At 37.1% G+C, this 16,185-nt stretch overlaps 2 protein-coding genes across 2 annotated transcripts; both read right to left on the bottom strand.

The window, feature by feature from the left end:
• Positions 1 to 2,714: 2,714 nt before the first annotated feature.
• Positions 2,715 to 8,128, bottom strand: LOC116256878 (chaperonin-like RbcX protein 2, chloroplastic). Its single transcript, XM_031633414.2, has 5 exons — positions 7,500 to 8,128; positions 3,828 to 3,919; positions 3,600 to 3,657; positions 3,441 to 3,506; positions 2,715 to 3,079 (listed from the first exon to the last, which is right to left on the bottom strand). Exons 1-5 carry the CDS (start codon positions 7,851 to 7,853, stop codon positions 2,960 to 2,962), a joined length of 690 nt encoding a protein of 229 aa, XP_031489274.1. The 5' UTR covers positions 7,854 to 8,128; the 3' UTR covers positions 2,715 to 2,959.
• A 5,694-nt stretch (positions 8,129 to 13,822) lies between these two features.
• LOC116256580 (uncharacterized) lies at positions 13,823 to 15,925 on the bottom strand. Its single transcript, XM_031632981.1, has 3 exons — positions 15,696 to 15,925; positions 14,416 to 14,539; positions 13,823 to 14,269 (listed from the first exon to the last, which is right to left on the bottom strand). The coding sequence occupies exons 1-3, from the start codon at positions 15,923 to 15,925 to the stop codon at positions 13,823 to 13,825; spliced, it is 801 nt and encodes a 266-aa protein (XP_031488841.1).
• Between the last annotated feature and the right edge of the window lie 260 nt (positions 15,926 to 16,185).

The raw sequence follows: 16,185 nt of genomic DNA, 5'->3' as shown, positions 1-16,185 counted from the left end.
GTGTTGCGGGGCGAAGCCCCTTCAGATCTGTGCGCTCGAGGCAATGGAGATCCAGCTGTGCGCATCACGGTGGCGTACGTAACAGATATGAAAAAAAAAAGGGAAAAAATTGGGGTATTTTAGAAAAATAAAAATGTCTTTTTAAAGTTTTAAATGTTTTACTTTTTTTTATCAAAAAGTATTATGATCATTACATATTTTCTTATACAATTTTTCATACAACACAACCATGGGTAATGAGAGGTTTTTCATTCTTTCGTGCACATTTCTTTAAATAAACCTTAGTGGCCCAGCTGAACAGATGGTTGGGTGTAGTCAAATTGTTTGGCACATTGAACCATGATCAGCCATTGAATCTTAAGTCAACCAGCTCAATTATTATTATTATTTTTGAACGTACCAAACCCGGTTTTAGGGTGAGCTGAAAGTTATTCCTTATGCCAGAGTGAAGGCGGACGTGCCATCTCCCCTTTTTCTTTTCCTCATCATATTATCTAGTTGAGGTGACATTTCTGTTATACTTTAATCTTTTGTTTTATAAAATATTGACGTCACAAAAATTCGAAACAGAATCTAGCAGTCTACCAATCTTTGCCCCAACCATTGCACCAACCCCCGGTTAAATGTATACATTTAAAAGAACTCATGTGAAAGGTGTTAATTGATAGTCCAACTTAGCTAGGTTTGTCGAAAAATGATTAGTTTGAAATCTAGATCTGGGATTCTAGAAACGCAAACAACTCTGGTTCATATTCAATAAGGACATGTTTCTATGTGCTTTATTCGAAAAGTATGCATCTTATCCAAAACTTGTTCTGGTTGCTCTCTGCTGTAAACTTTCCAGGACGATATTATTAATCGAACCAAGGCTTACAACACATTAAGAATCTCTTTACGTTGTGGCGAACCGAAGAATATGACAATTTCTGACGGAATTGAATAAAAAAATAAAACCCGAAACCTCTTTTTCCAGTGCCAATTAATTTTCTTATTTTTGTCTTTATATTTTAAGTGGTTCTAACTTTAAAATGTTTTTTGTTTTTACTAATTCAATATAAAGAACATCACATCCAACTAAAATTAGTGCAGCAAGATGCAGCCCAAGCATATAGTCATTTATAACTCCAATATAATTTGTGACATTGCAAAGCAACTCATCTTTGTATTTTACAACATTATCCTATATACATTAACAATTAATGATGACTATAATTGGGCACGTTTGGGGGGCAAGAAATATCCATTGGTGGTAGAAATAAAATTCAAATTTTCAAAAGTTATTCTTGTTCATCAAACATAGGATGAAAAAAAAAGGAACGTTGGGGTGATTCCTGAAAAGATATTTCCAGAAATTTCGTCCCACCCCAAGGGGTCGGACTATATTTTCCAGACCAAAAAAAATCTTTACCTTCCCTGCCTTTATCTTCTTCCTCTCCAATTCCATCCCAGGCCATCTAGCTAAGAAGAATGTTTCTAGGAAACATCTTCCAATCCTATCACACACTCAGCAAAAATGGAGGATGAAAATTTCCCATTCCATTTTCCTGGAAACTTATTTCCAAGATCTTATTTCTCATTCCATATTTCTAATCCATCAAACAGCCCCTAATTGCTTGCCATCAGCAATAATTTTATGTCTTCTTTGAAGAAGAAGACATCTAGCCGCCCACCATTCATAGTTAAAATGTTGCAGCAGTAACCCAGGAGTACACTAACCACGCCGACGACACAAAATGCGGTCCACATTGCTCAGTGACTCGAGCAGTCCATCATGAAAGTCCAAGTCACACAATTGGATCTCTCGACTTCTTCAACACAGTGCAAAACTTTGTCAGATGGGAGTAGGACACCATTTAATTTGTGATATTTCTCATTTTTGCAAAGGGAGAAGTGTCATTCGAAAAAAAAAAATAATTTTCCTACTTTACCGATTTCGTCCAATAGGAAGGCTTGTTTCCCGGACTATCAAGTTCAATCCGAGGCATAGTCGGAACAAATCTACCTTCTCTCCAATAACGCACCAACTGTTTTTTGGCACAATGGCCTGGTAACGATGAACAAAAAGCCATGCAGCCTTATCTGGATTTTGAAAAGAAGCCTGGTTGACCACGGGATGACCCAAAACCTTTTCCTGAGAATCTCACGATCCTATATATATATATATATATATATATATATATATATATATATATATATATATATATCTATATATATATGGAAGAGACAGTTACATCCTTCAACTTGAAAGCAACGCAACTACATGAACTTGTAACCCAAACCCATTTTTATGAGCTACCTTGCCACCTGGTTGCACTAAGCCCCTCGGAGCAAAACTATTACTTTTTGAATTCACAGTTTCTAGCTTGGCCTACTACCATCCTCAACACATGAAAAGGATGTAAAATAGACGATGCAAATCAGGAGTTGAAAAATAGTTATGATTTTGCAGTGGAAAGTACCAAAAATTCCAACTTCAAGTCAAGTTAAAAACGAGTTCTAGTTGGTGACTCCACTGAAATCAGCAACAAGTCTACGATTATATTAATTCAGTTTTCCCACCCTTTACATAACCATATGTGTGTCAGATTCACCAGCCATTCTTCTGGGTGGTTAGTAGAAGTCTTGCTCATTTTAGAATAAAACTCGTGTCAAGATGAGCTTGTTATGATGTAATAAGCTTTACCAAACTCACACAGAGTGACACTGTTGCCGAAGAGAACAAATAAAAGCAAATGTAGCCGGTCGAATGGTAAAAGATCCACGGAAGATCATGCATCCACAACAGCTTATAGAGAGGAAATAAATGACTTTAATGCATCAGTGTACTAGAGGGCTTGTATATACAGATAGGCCTAGAAAGTAGGTTGAAGAATATATGCAGATAAGAATATACTCTGGATGTAAGACTAATAGCAATCTAAATTGATCATTCCCAGGAATGCTAAAATTGTGATCATCCTCAGATCTTCCCAGTGTTTGTATCATCAGATGGCCACTTCACAGTTTCCATAAGGCGCTCTCGCATTAGTTCCAAGTTCTGATCAGAGATTTCTTGGTACATTTCTGCATGATCATACTTCTGAGAAATGGAATGACAAGAACATATGTCAGGCTTCACATGGGTTACAAGGGAACGATTGCAGAATGCTGAAGTCATCATATCTTTTTCAATTTCACATGCAGACAGCCTGGGTAGGGAGATATAGTTGACCTTCTTTGGCTTATGCAAAGGTGTGCACATGTGCACCTAGCAGTCATAGCCTCCCTATTATGCCACACTCTAATGGAGATCATTTTTATATTTGTATGAAACAAAGAAAATTTTTAAAGTTGCTGGTTGCAAAGAAATGAAAGACAGAATATCCTACGTACAATAACCCAAACCAAGAGAGAGAAAACAAGAAGAAGGGCAAGGAAGCAAGTGAGAGAGAGAGAGAGACCTTGACCCATTTGCTGTAAAGATGAAGACGAGTTACCATTACCCGCTCTGCTAGATCTTGCTTTTCCTGCATTTATTTTTGTATTTTAGCTATACTAGAGTGAAGCTATATCATAAACGATTGAATAGCTGCAGTATATGCATCATTCAAGAATGGTACCTTGCCAAGGCTGCGTATGAAGAGTCTTCCATCCCCTGGCTTATTTGTGACAACAAAACTGCATTTTTAATGAACAATGTTTCAGTTGAATATTGACAGATGATCACCAATTTCTTTCTAATGTAAAATACTAAATTACAACCAAATAAGTATATAATTGTGAACAGCACAGGAAAAATAGTAAAAGCTGTGACATTAGATTGATACAAAATCCAGAGAACAACTTACTCATAAAACCACCTGTACTGTGTTGGATTCATTTCATAAAGCTGGTTAAGGACAGTCCTCACTGCTTTGTATGTAAAGTAGTTGAGCAATTGCTGAAATTTCAGACAAGAAAACACCAATAAAAAATGTTGATAAGATAACATTGTCATCAATGAAGCAATCTTACAATTTGACAAGAATATGGAATCATTTAGTTAGACCCCGTGGATGAATATGAACTAATGGTCCATTAAAATCCAAATGCAACAATTTCTATTGTTTTCCAAGCTTAGATCAGGAAACTTTCCATGAAACAATATCATCCAAGAGCTCTCACATGACAGCATGAAGACAGAAATATTGATGCATACTTGTATATATGTAATATATACATGTGTACACACACACACATGGAAATAATGGATTTGTCATTTTTTCCTTTTTCCATTAGGTACCTGTTTTTCCCAAACAAACAAACAAATACACTTCTTTTTTGCATTAAGCATCTGATCCACAGATATGAAAAACAGCAACTTTAAAATTTTCTTTGTTTCTTTATTTATACAGATAGGCTTAGAAAGTAGACAGGGTTGACACCATTCCAGATGACATATTCTCAGCAATATAAAATCCAGGCAACCACTAATTACATATAAATAAATAAATAAATAAATAAATAAATAAATAAATAAATAAATAAATAAATAAATAAATAAATATATATATATATATATATATATATATATATATATATATATATATATATATATATATATATATATATATATATATATATATATATATATATATATATATATATATATATATAAGAGTATTCACTTACATATGATGCATAATTGAATATCAAGCAAGAACATCATTGTCAGCCAAAATACTTGGAACCCTGACTAATTGTATGTGTATGCATGTCAGGCCCTTTGAACTTCGACGTTCTCCAGCGAGGGATGCAAGGTTTCACAATGAGTCAAACCATTCAAACTAAACTATTGTTTTACTCAGTTAAAATTAGCTCGAGCACAGTTTGCACTTTGCAGAATTAATGAGTCAAGCTCAAGCCTGAGACTCATTAAGGAGCCAAGGACGAGCAACCTGTTTTGAGCTTAATCAACTTGGTTAGCTTGCTAGAAAAGCATATTTATATCATTTTTTCATTTTGAGCAACTGAAGTTGGTGCAGAGTCTGCAGACACGCTGGTGACTTTCTCCTTCCAAAGGAGGAAAGTAAGAGTTCTGATTTTCAAGGTGTCTTTTACATTTAAGAAAAAATTATTTTTGTTGCAGAGGGCTTCAGCAGAGAAAAACCAAGCTCAAGCTTGGATAAACAAGCTTGTCTCGAGCTCAGTGGATTTGATCTGAACCAAGTTCAAGGCTACCTCAATTTTGAACTCAGCTCATGTATGCCTCTACTTAGATGGGCAGATTTGTCGAAGATGCATATGCTGTTGTTGGTGACAGCTCATGCTGCCCAAGTGAGGAGCATATCACTAAGTACAACCCAGCCAAGGGTCAGTAACTTCACAAGTTCCCCAGGATCCCTACATGTGAAACCATTATGAATATATATATATATATATATATATTATTATAGACATCCATAAGGCCTATAGCTCACAGATTGTAGTGCATATTTTTAATGCACATGCTGATTCTGGTTGATGCTGCAATAAAAAAAGAGTTTCCACAAAGACCATAAGATGGAGAACAGACATCAGAATCGATCGACCTAGTAAAGGACTAAGAAAAAGATAGACCGAGTAACCCATAAAAAAATGTAGCATGACCTAAAGTTTGGAATAAACCAAACAAGAAATACAAATATGTGGACAATATTGTGAATTCAACGTGATATCTCATCTTTTATAAAATTGATGTATTCTGTATTTACTTTTTGTTATTTATTTTTTTGGCATTTTTATGTATTATCTCTGTGTGTGTACATAACTGTCATGCACTTCTGCATGTGCACATTGCATTTCTACTTCCACATGGTTGAACATCGTGAGAAATGGATCATTCCATGAACCTTGAGTTCCATTCAGCCAAATCAAAATCCAACTCTTAAGAAGGTAAACTGGTAAAGATTGAAGCAGGCTAGAAGAAAAGCAGATCATTATAGCACAACTCTCCCTCCCTCACATGTAGTTGTTTCACTTGGTAACTGAAAATAATATGAGGATACTTCATGCTCCTTTTTTTTTTAATCTTCCTTCAACATTGTTCCTTTTCTCTATCCAGACTGGAGCAATATTTCCGGAACAAAATAAATCACAAACTTGTATGAGTTAACTTGTAAGAAATAAGGACCGAGAACATTAGTGATGGCTACAAATGATACAGAAAAGAAATTAAATGTTGACAAGGGCATAAATAGAAAAAAGACAAATGGGCATTAAATTAGCAGGATAACTTGAAATCCTTAGTGACCCTTCGTTTTTGGTGAAATGCCATCTAAAAGGGGGAACAGAGAAACAAAAGAAAAATAGAAAATTTGTCCCATGATTTTGATGCATGTTTGTCATCCACTTTTTCTAGTCCGAGTTGTTAACTAATGCTGCCTAACGCCCTGTTTGGTTGGAGGGAAAGGGATGGAGGGAAAGGGAGGGAAAGGAATGAAAAGGGAAGGGAAGGGAAGAGAAAGGGAAGAGAAGGGAATGGAATGGAAAGAGGTGATTATAAAAGCTTGTTTGGATAAAAGTGAATGGAATGGAAATGAAACAATACAATTTATAATAATACCCTCAATAGTCAAAAGGTTGAGAGGCAGGGAGAAAAAAAACGTGGAGGGGTATTGTGGGCAGTCAACACTTTTGTACTTACTCCCTTTCTTTTCCCTTCCAATCCGTCCGATTTGGGAGTGATTGAACTTACACTATACAATCCTTTCCTTTCCTTTCCCTCCCCTCCCATCCAAACAGACTTTCTCTCTTTCCCTTCCTTTCCGTCCTTTCTAATTAGCCAACCAAACACAGGAGGGATTGCTGAATCCCTCCCTTTCCTTCCAACCAAACAGGCCCTAAAGCGTGCACAACTTTCTTCTCCTCATGCAAACTAATTGATTTACTTCTGAAAAAACTTTAGCTAGAGCTTCATACATCTATTTCATAAATACCATCGAAGTATAAGCTCCATCTTGAGGGTCTCATCTGCACTTCTATCTGAACTGAATCAAAAGGACGATGAACTTTTTGCATTAATTTCCGAGAATAGAAATAAAGACGTGACGATAAAGGATCTTGATAACCTTCAATAAATGAAGGAAATGAACTAAGCAATAAATGGAGAGTGTGCATATGAATGTTGCCTATCATGACAAACCGGATAAAGACCTAGACTGATGAAACCTATACACCCAACTCGTCACCACTGATCAAGGAGGAAATCACAACTAACCAAACTTCCACAATTCGATCACGCAAATTATGAACACAGTTAACAGTTACATGTGCAGACAATGTAACACGTATCCCAATCTCCCCCTAAGAACCCAATTAGAACCAAGACCAATCTAATGAAGGTCAAATCTCAACCATATTCTAATCAAGGCTTTGATCATGCAACCGGTCGAATAAATTAACACGTCCAGGGCTAACTATTCCATCGACAGTTTCGCAATTCAGACAACAGAACGTTAGTAAAAGTAAAGAATAACCAAATCTGGAAAGGGGCTATTTACCTTCTTAACATCATCAAAATTTTCTTCATATTGGCCCCCAAGTTCATCTACGACCAGAAGATCTCGGCGCCCCCTCTGTTTTCTCTCGCGCAACTGTATGAGGCCTGACAAAACCCTGGAAGCCAGCCTCCATTCACACCATGAATTAGTGAAGGCGCTACTGAGTTTCGGCTCCCTCCGACCCAATCGCACCCTGTACAACCCCAGATCCACGGAACAACCAGCACCGTCGCAGAACCTGCCACTCATGCTCTTAGAATTTCCGCCCGAAAGAGCAAGCGCGTCAACCGTAGACGAGAAGCTCCCGCAGAGGCGAGGCCGCATGTGCGGATCCACGGACAAAGCCACCACCATTCTCTCTCCCTCTCCCAAACAAACGCACACGCACGCACACAGTTGCAGAAAGAAAGAAGAGAAGAGAAACCGAAGGGAGAACCGAGGAGATAGAACACCCCTAGTTCTGTTTGAACCAATGGAGATACAGCAGCATCAAGAGGAAGAAGAAGACGAAGAGAGGACTGAAATAGGGTTAGGATCAAGACTCACTCTCTCTCTCTCTCTCTCTATCTACCAATTGGTGAGAGAGAGAGAGAGAGGGATGGAGTCCACAATTCTCCGCCGCTTTTCTCAGCCTCACCTTCCCGCTGTTTCTACGGTTCAGTTGCAGTTGCCACGTGGCCACTCGTTACTGCGTGATTCTCCGCCACAGTGGGACTGAGAGAATCGTCCCCGCCATGACCGACTCGGATCGAGCCGTTTAAACAGTGAAGTGCATGCTTCAAAAAGATACCATGACCACCGTCGCTTCTACGGCGGTCCTCGTCTTATTTGAGAAAACATATAAAAATATATGTCATGACACTATTGCCATCAATCACACCAAAAAGACTACCAATAATGCATCAGAAACAAAAATCCTAAATATCATGTGTTGTTCATCCTGTTTAGGCAAAATTTATTTATTTTTTGCTTAAATCAGCAGTCAAACCACTGTTTGGCTATCATTATCTAATATATCTGTCTTAAATAAAAATTAAAGCAAAAAACAATGTAATAAAATATTCAATTAATGTATTTTAATTTTTTGACAATAACAATTTATTACTATTACCAAACAACTTAAAAACTCTACAAATAATTGACAAGAATTTAAATAAAAACCTGGACCTTAATTTTACGTACCGCTGAATTTAAACAGTGGGTGCAGTGAAAATTCGTCGTTCTAACTGCCAAAACTTTCAAAGACGGCGAGTGAATAGTAAAAAAGTCCTACATCAACGACTTTTATCACCTGAAGCCCCAACAATCACGTGGGGCGACCGAATGGGACTTTCCTGCATCGCTGCTGCCTGATTTCACGGAATTTCCCAGCGTGCCTCCACAAGATGCCTCGACAAGATTTTCTGAAAATCGTCCATCGGTCTAGAGGGCAAATTTGTTTCCTTTATTTTTTTTTTCCATCTAAAGAAGCAACTCTGCTTTCATCCTTGTTGAACATTTAATAGGTCAGTTTCACAATCAACAATTTTTTTATGTTAATCATAATTTTAATGCTGAGTTTGGTTGTCTTGGATTGCATCCAAAGGGATTTTTGTTGTGCATTAAGCCAGAAAATCACGGTGGACAAAAAATTCATGCGCATGAACTTCCACCCCTCCAAAATTATATATATATATATATATATATATATATAGCTATGCAGGGTGTCTTTTTCCTCATCAAACCTGCTGGAGTTAGACCTCCAAATCCAAATTTATTAAAGCTGATATACAAAAAAAAACAGTCAATATGTACAAGAATGAACAAAACTGCTGTTGAGAAAAAACAGTCCAGAAGCCCTAATGGTGTCAGCATTAGGGTTCTCTTTTGTGAAGCGGGAACGACGCAAGTGCTTCTGCAAAATACAAGGAAGACCAGACCCTGTCCTCCAGCCACATTTCAAGCCACTTTATCCAAGATTTGTTATTGGAGCCTATGATAATCGTGCTACTGCCCCCAAGCAGAAAATGCTGTAAGAAATCCAGCATCTCCAATTCTGGATATGGAGAGGTTGATCTGCAACAAAAAGATCTCTCACCCTCACCAACTGAGGCTGAGCACTTTATACTAACTGCTATCATGGATTCACTTGGAGGCACTTTGGATGTGACTCTGCTGTTCCATGTCAAGTTTCTATACACCCGGCATAATGCTAGCCCTGACTCAGCATCTTAACTCTTCGAGAGTATCAACCATGTTCGTAAAGATGGCTTCAAAACTGGTCACACAGTTATAATAAATCTGTTTTGTCATAGCCTCAATGGACACACTCCGTTCCCCATGAAAGCAAGCATTTCTCTACTTCCAAATGCTCTAAATCAAAACAAATCCTCCAACATCTCATAACCCAGCCCCTCTTGAAAGTATAACTGTACCATCTTTTCAGCTCCTTTATAAGATCACTGCCATTTAAAAATTTACGGCTGAATTTACCAACAATCCACCTCCAAGACTATCGAGCCAAACCACAATGAAGAAAGAGATGATCATTAGACTCCTCCACCGAACAACAAATTGGACACCTATTAGCAAGCTCAAGACCCCTCTTTTTTTTATGGTCTAGAGTCAAGAGCCTTGAGAATCATCTACTCTTGGATGAGCAACCCTGTCACATAGAAAAACTCTCCAGGATTCCTCCGCCCGCCCAAGACGATTGCTAGACCAAAAGCCTCTCGCCTTGACCTCTCCATATGCAGTCTCTCCATCATGTTAAAAAAGGCTGGTTTATGAATGTAATCACCCCAAATTTTTCCAAAAATAATGTCCTCTTTTATTAAAAACACAAAACTTAATTTTTGAATCTAAATTGGTCCAAAGCCACAATCCAAATCCAAATTAGATCTAAAAACCGAAGTTCAAATCCAAATCAAGCATTTGAGACCCATTTGCCCTTTCCTTTTTATAAAGAACCTCCTTTTAGAGGGTAATTTTGGTTTTTTTAGTAAACAAGACCTATTTGCCCATTCTTTTTGACAAAGAACCTCCTTTTAGAGAGCAATTTTAGTCTTTTTGGGTGGACAAAACCAATTTACCTTTCTTTTGACAAAAAAATATTTTTTGAGAGTGATTTTAGTCTTTTTGGGTGGACAAGACCAATTTACCATTTCTTTTGACAAAAAGTCTTCTTTTAGAGGGTGATTTTAGTCTTTTTGAGTGGACAAGACCAATTTACCATTTCTTTTGACAAAAAGTCTTCTTTTAGAGGGTGATTTTTTTTTTTTTGTAGACAAGTCTAATTTGCCATTCCTTTTGACAAAAAAATCTCCTTTTAGAGGGTGATTTTAGTCTTTTTTGGTGGACATGACCCATTTGCCCTTCCTTTTGACAAAAAGTCTCCTTTTAAAGGGTGATTTTGGTCTTTTTAGGTCAAAAAATTCAAATTTTGGGTTTTGGCTCTAAAATCCTCTATAAATACCCATCACTTCCCTCCTCTTGGACAAGATTGGTCATTGGGAGAAACTCTAGTGTATTCTCTCTTGAAGACTTAGAGTTTCTCTTGAGCTCTCTCTTTCTCCCCCTCTTCCTCTTTCTATTTCTCTCCAACTTGGAGCAAGCTATAACCCTCTTGGAGGCATCATCTTGGAGCTTCACTCAAGGGGATCTTTAAGCTAAGGTGTTCATTTTCTTTAAGTCTTTCTCATTTAGAGGTATGTAATCAAAACCTCACTCCATTCTTTATTTTCTTTCTTTTCTTCTTCATCTCCCCATGGCCATATGAGATAACTCTCACTCTCTATTTTAGAGTCAAGAGGCTATACTCGAGAGCACCGGGAGCATGAGAAGATGAGATAATCTTTCATTCTACGATTAAATCATGTTATTTATTTTCTCAAATATAATCTTGTTGTTGTTGCTCTTTCCTTTCTTGAATATATACTTCTTTTGCTTTCCTCATTTTCTTCTCATCTTCCACTCCCATGGTAAAAGGAGATAACACTCAATCTCTTTTTTTAGAGACAAGAGGCTATGCTCAAGTGCACCGGGAGCATGGAAAGATGAGATGATCTTTCATTTCATAGTTACTTCATGCCCTTCCTCCTAGTTGAATCTTTCTCTTTTCATCTTTCTCTCTCTCTCTTTCCTTCCTTGAATATTGTCTATATATTATCCATGCATAGTTGCTTGGTTTTCCATTTATATGTAAATGTATGGTGAGAATGAGAGTGTGGTTTAGTGATTCTTTATCTTTATATTAATTTTTGAGGTTGGGACTTGTCCAACCTGGAGAAACCCTCACGAATATGTACATGTTAAAAAAATGCATTCTCATGTCATCACGTATAAGTTTCCTTCCTAATCACCCCATTAGGAACCCTAATGAGTGTCTCGTTATATTGCTTGTTTTCTTCCATACCCAACGGTGAAAGAAATATATCCCTTACAACAAACTAAATAACAACATTATATACTTATATAAATCATATTTTCCAAAACATTTTCAAAAGCAATCTTCTAACATGGCCTTAGGGACTTAGCTTAGACTCTTGCATGAGTCCAAGCTCCCCTCCGGCCTACATTAAACTCGAAGTTGGTAGTCTTAAGTTGTTCATTGATTTCTAATCTTGTGAAGGCACGTATGTATATACATATTATATACATCCATGTACATGTGATGATCCCTCCATTTTTCTCTCTCTATGCTTTCACTTTCCATTTTACAAACATTCATATATGCATGAATGTATATGCATATGTGCTCTATTTCCTCTTTTTCAAATATTTTATTCCTCTTTTCAAGACAAATGTCTCCACTTACAAAATTTCTTATACATACCCATATATACGTATGTATATTTTTCTTTTCCTCTAAAACCTCTCTTCTTTCTCTTCAAATTAATACATCTTTTTCTCTTAAGCTTTCATATATGTGTATACGTGATGACATGTACACATATATGCATGTCTTTCTCTATCTCTCTCTCTTTCTTTTCATAAGAATGTTTTATCTCTTGTATTCTTTTAATATTTTCCTTTCACGAACTTTCTATTTACCAACTTCATTAAGATCAATAACCAAGTAATGACCCAATATTAGAATCATGCTTGATGGTCTACAATCCCTATCCCTTTTCAAAAACTTTTCCTTCTTATATACAATAATTATAACAACAAAATCCTAGATGTATGTTGTGGTAGGAATGACTTTAGATGAATGTTGTGGTAGGAATGTTTTACATTCTTTCAATCATATAAGATAAATGCATCCATACATTCTCACCTATTTTATTTCACTTATGATCACAAGCACATCTCCAAAAGAACTTAAGCAAGATGGGATGGAGCTCTAGCTAGGTGGTAACCGAATTAGAGCAAAATCTCAAACCTACTTAAAGTCTTAAGAGAACACTAAAGTGATTTCAAATGATATTTACTAGTTCCATTTTTTCTTCAAAACATTTCACATTTTCAAGCAACTCTTAAAGAATTTTTTCAAAAGTTTGAAACATCAAACTTTCAATATTTTCTACACCGCATATAGAATCAAAAAGATGTTTAAGTTAAAATGAAATGCAGCAATGATAAACATAGCTCTTGGGTTGATTACCCCCAGTAAAGGTGTCGGGAACGGTCGATCCTCGTACCAACGGGTGAGTCCATTTCTTTCTTCTTTCAAAACAAAACCTCATTTTTCTAGAACACTCCAAAACCAATGAAAATTTTGGGATGCAAACAATGAATTAGGTCAGAGTCTAATAATTCTGGCCATCTTCTTGGAATCTTCAAAGATGGGCCTATTCCTCCCCCCTCCCCCTCGGCGGCAATCGTCAAAGTAAAAACGAATGTCTCCTTTCCAGCAAGCATCATGAAGCTTTTTTCTTCAGCTTGTTTGGATTGAGGGAAGGAAAGGGAGGGGTGAAAAGGAAACAAAAAGAAAGAGAATGAGAATGAAGGAAGTGAAAGGAAAGAAAAAAAATGATTATAAAGCTTGTTTGCAAAGAAATGAAAGAATTGCTAAAATCATGTTTGTTTGGATTATATAAAAAATGAAATAATATAATTTATATTACTTTATAATAATACCCCTGCACCAGACGATAAAGAGGAGGAAGGAAGCATCATTAACAGTGGTAAAAAGATAGACAAAGAAGATAAGAAAGATGAACCTGAAGAATCTTTTTTGTTGTGATGGTTTACATGAATGGTAGTAAAAAGAGACTTTGGATCGAAAAATATGTTGCTATCACATAAAACATTGTTCATGCATGCACAAAGAGATAGTGTACCTGACTAGTTGATCTTTTGGCCATTCCTCTAGGCACACTAAGCCAGTGCCTCCTTCAGAATTAGGGTGCAGCTTGTCCCCCAAGCAATATGGTGCTGGCCCTTGGAACTCTCCCAACAGCCCACAAGAATGCTGCCACAGAGGAATTCAGCTTGTTAATGACCTTTCTTGGCAAAGCAAATATTGTCATCCAATAATTTACGACACTCGTCAAGACATGTTTCAAGAGGCATATTCTTCGTGCACAAGAAAGAATTGATGCTTTCCATGCAGCATGATGCTTGTCCACCTTGTCTAGTAGAGGTTGACACCAAACCTCCTTAAGCTTCCCGTAAAACACTGGGAGACCAAGATATTGCATGGGAAGAGTCTCGATGCTCCACCCTAAAATAGAAAGCACATCATCCTTAACATTAGTTGCAGGGTTGACAAGAAGATAAATTGAGGACTTCTCATTGTTTATCCTTAGCCCTGTGTTCTTCTCCAAACTCTGCAACGAATCCTTAATCTAAGAGATAGAGTTAGAGCGGGTAGCACTTAACAAAAGGACATGATCAGCAAAAGTAAGGAGCGAAGGGGTTTTGCCCACTCTAGGGATAACAGACATTTAATCAACTAGTCAGCCACCTTACCTTTAATACATCTAGAGAAAACCTCCATAACAAGAATAAATAGGTAAGAGGATGGAGGGTCGCCTTGTTTGAGGCTGCGTGCTAGATCAACAGAGATGACCAGAGAAGTCCAAGCTTCAGAGAAGCCCAACTGAAGAAGGCTGCGCCTGAGGAAACTTCAATTTACCGTATCATAAGCTTTCTGTAAGTCTATTTTCAAGCAAACAAAAGATCTCTTTGAATTCTGAAGTGAATGAATGATCTCATGTACAAGAATGACATTCCCATATATTGATCTTCATGAGATAAAAGCACATTGCTCAGCCTCAACAATTCTTTATAATACTGCCTTCATCTGATTGGCGATAAACTTGGAAATAAACTTACATAAGAAATTTCAAAGATCGATGGGCCAAAAGTTATGTTGGACATTACAATCTGTAATGGATTAGGAGATCACACAAAAATAGGAATGGTGAGATTATTTTTAGTATGTTATTATACTTGCATGAAATTAGGAATATGAACTGGTTTTTATCCACCGACTATATAATTTTGTAAATTATTCATAGTAAAAGCATGACATTATACTATTTCCTTCTCTGTTCCTCTCACTGCATATTGTCCATGTTCCTCATGTTGCAATTTATCATGGTATTAGAGCCTAAGGAACGTTGAAGAGATCAACCATGGCAGAATCTCATGAAGTGACAGGGGCATCATCAGACTCAATGTCGTCCACTCAAGAAGATAGTCCATTTTTTCTTCATCATTCAGATAACTGGAGATAATTATGAAACGTGGAAAAAGGGCCATAACCATGGCTCTCTTAGCAAAAAATAAGATGAGTTTTGCTGATGGTTCTATACCGAAACTCACAACTCCTCGTTCTCTCGTCATTTCTTGGCAAAGATCCAACAACATGGTACGTTCTTGGTTGCTTAATTCCCTTCACAAGTCCTTGACTTCAATAGTAGTTTATGCCAAAAACACTTCGGATGTTTGGAAAGAATTAAAGGTTAGATTTTTTTCAGTCAAATGCTTCAACGTTTATACCAGATCCAACAATATATTATTAAATGCAAGCATGGACAGTCTTCAATTAGTGCATATTATGCTCAAATCAAGAGCGTTTGGGATAAATTTGATTCGCTAGTCACCCTTCCCACCTGTGAATGTAGAGCTATGAGGAAAGCGCATGATATTCAATAACTTGATAGACTGATTCAGTTCTTAATGGGGCTAAATGAAAGCTATGGAGCAATCTGTAGCCAGTTCTTGCTCATGGATCCTGTTCTTAACACATCCAAGGCTTACCCCTACTGGTTCAAGAAGAATGCCAACGTGAACTTCATGTTCCGCTTCAATCTGACGACATTTCTGTGGCTGCTGTAAAGAGACAAGATTATGACAGGTTCAAGGGTCAAACCAGACCTCAATGTGAACATTGTGGATGACTTGGGCACATCAAAGTCCGTTGCTACCATCTCCACAGTTTTCTCAAGAAGGGCACTTCTAGTGGCCAAAGTCAGCAACCTCAAGCAAATCTTCATTTTACTAATAATGCATTGTTGATTTCTCCTTCTACAAAGCCTCAAGAGCAGCCAACTTTCTTCACACCAGAACTGTACTGTCATTTTATGGAATTCAAAAATTCCAAAACACCCAAAGTCAACCTCACAGGTATATTAGACTCACCTATTGCTTGTTTGGCCTCCTCTCAAGTATAGATAATTGATACCAAAACTACACATCATATTACCAATTACTTGTTTAACATTGTTTTCCCTACTTTAGCCCAATCTAATCCTGT

Source organism: Nymphaea colorata, chromosome 6 (genome assembly GCF_008831285.2).
Source record: "Nymphaea colorata isolate Beijing-Zhang1983 chromosome 6, ASM883128v2, whole genome shotgun sequence".
In the NCBI taxonomy this organism is placed as follows: domain Eukaryota; kingdom Viridiplantae; phylum Streptophyta; class Magnoliopsida; order Nymphaeales; family Nymphaeaceae; genus Nymphaea; species Nymphaea colorata.
This window is presented reverse-complemented; position numbering and strand designations above follow the sequence as displayed.

Bases quoted from the DNA above. Each gene is read 5' to 3' on its own strand.
- LOC116256878 (XM_031633414.2), bottom strand. From the start codon at position 7,853: ATGGTGGTGGCTTTGTCCGTGGATCCGCACATGCGGCCTCGCCTCTGC. The intron at 3,920-7,499 runs GTAAATAGCCCC...CTGAAATTTCAG, and splicing joins ATTTTGATGATGTTAAGAAG to CAATTGCTCAACTACTTTAC. The intron at 3,507-3,599 runs GTACCATTCTTG...AAATAAATGCAG, and splicing joins TCATACGCAGCCTTGGCAAG to GAAAAGCAAGATCTAGCAGA.
- LOC116256580 (XM_031632981.1), bottom strand. From the start codon at position 15,925: ATGAAGATTTGCTTGAGGTTGCTGACTTTGGCCACTAGAAGTGCCCTT. The intron at 14,540-15,695 runs GTAGGGGTAAGC...AAGTTTCCTCAG, and splicing joins TTGGCATTCTTCTTGAACCA to GCGCAGCCTTCTTCAGTTGG. The intron at 14,270-14,415 runs GTTTTCTCTAGA...TCTATCTCTTAG, and splicing joins TATTTATTCTTGTTATGGAG to ATTAAGGATTCGTTGCAGAG.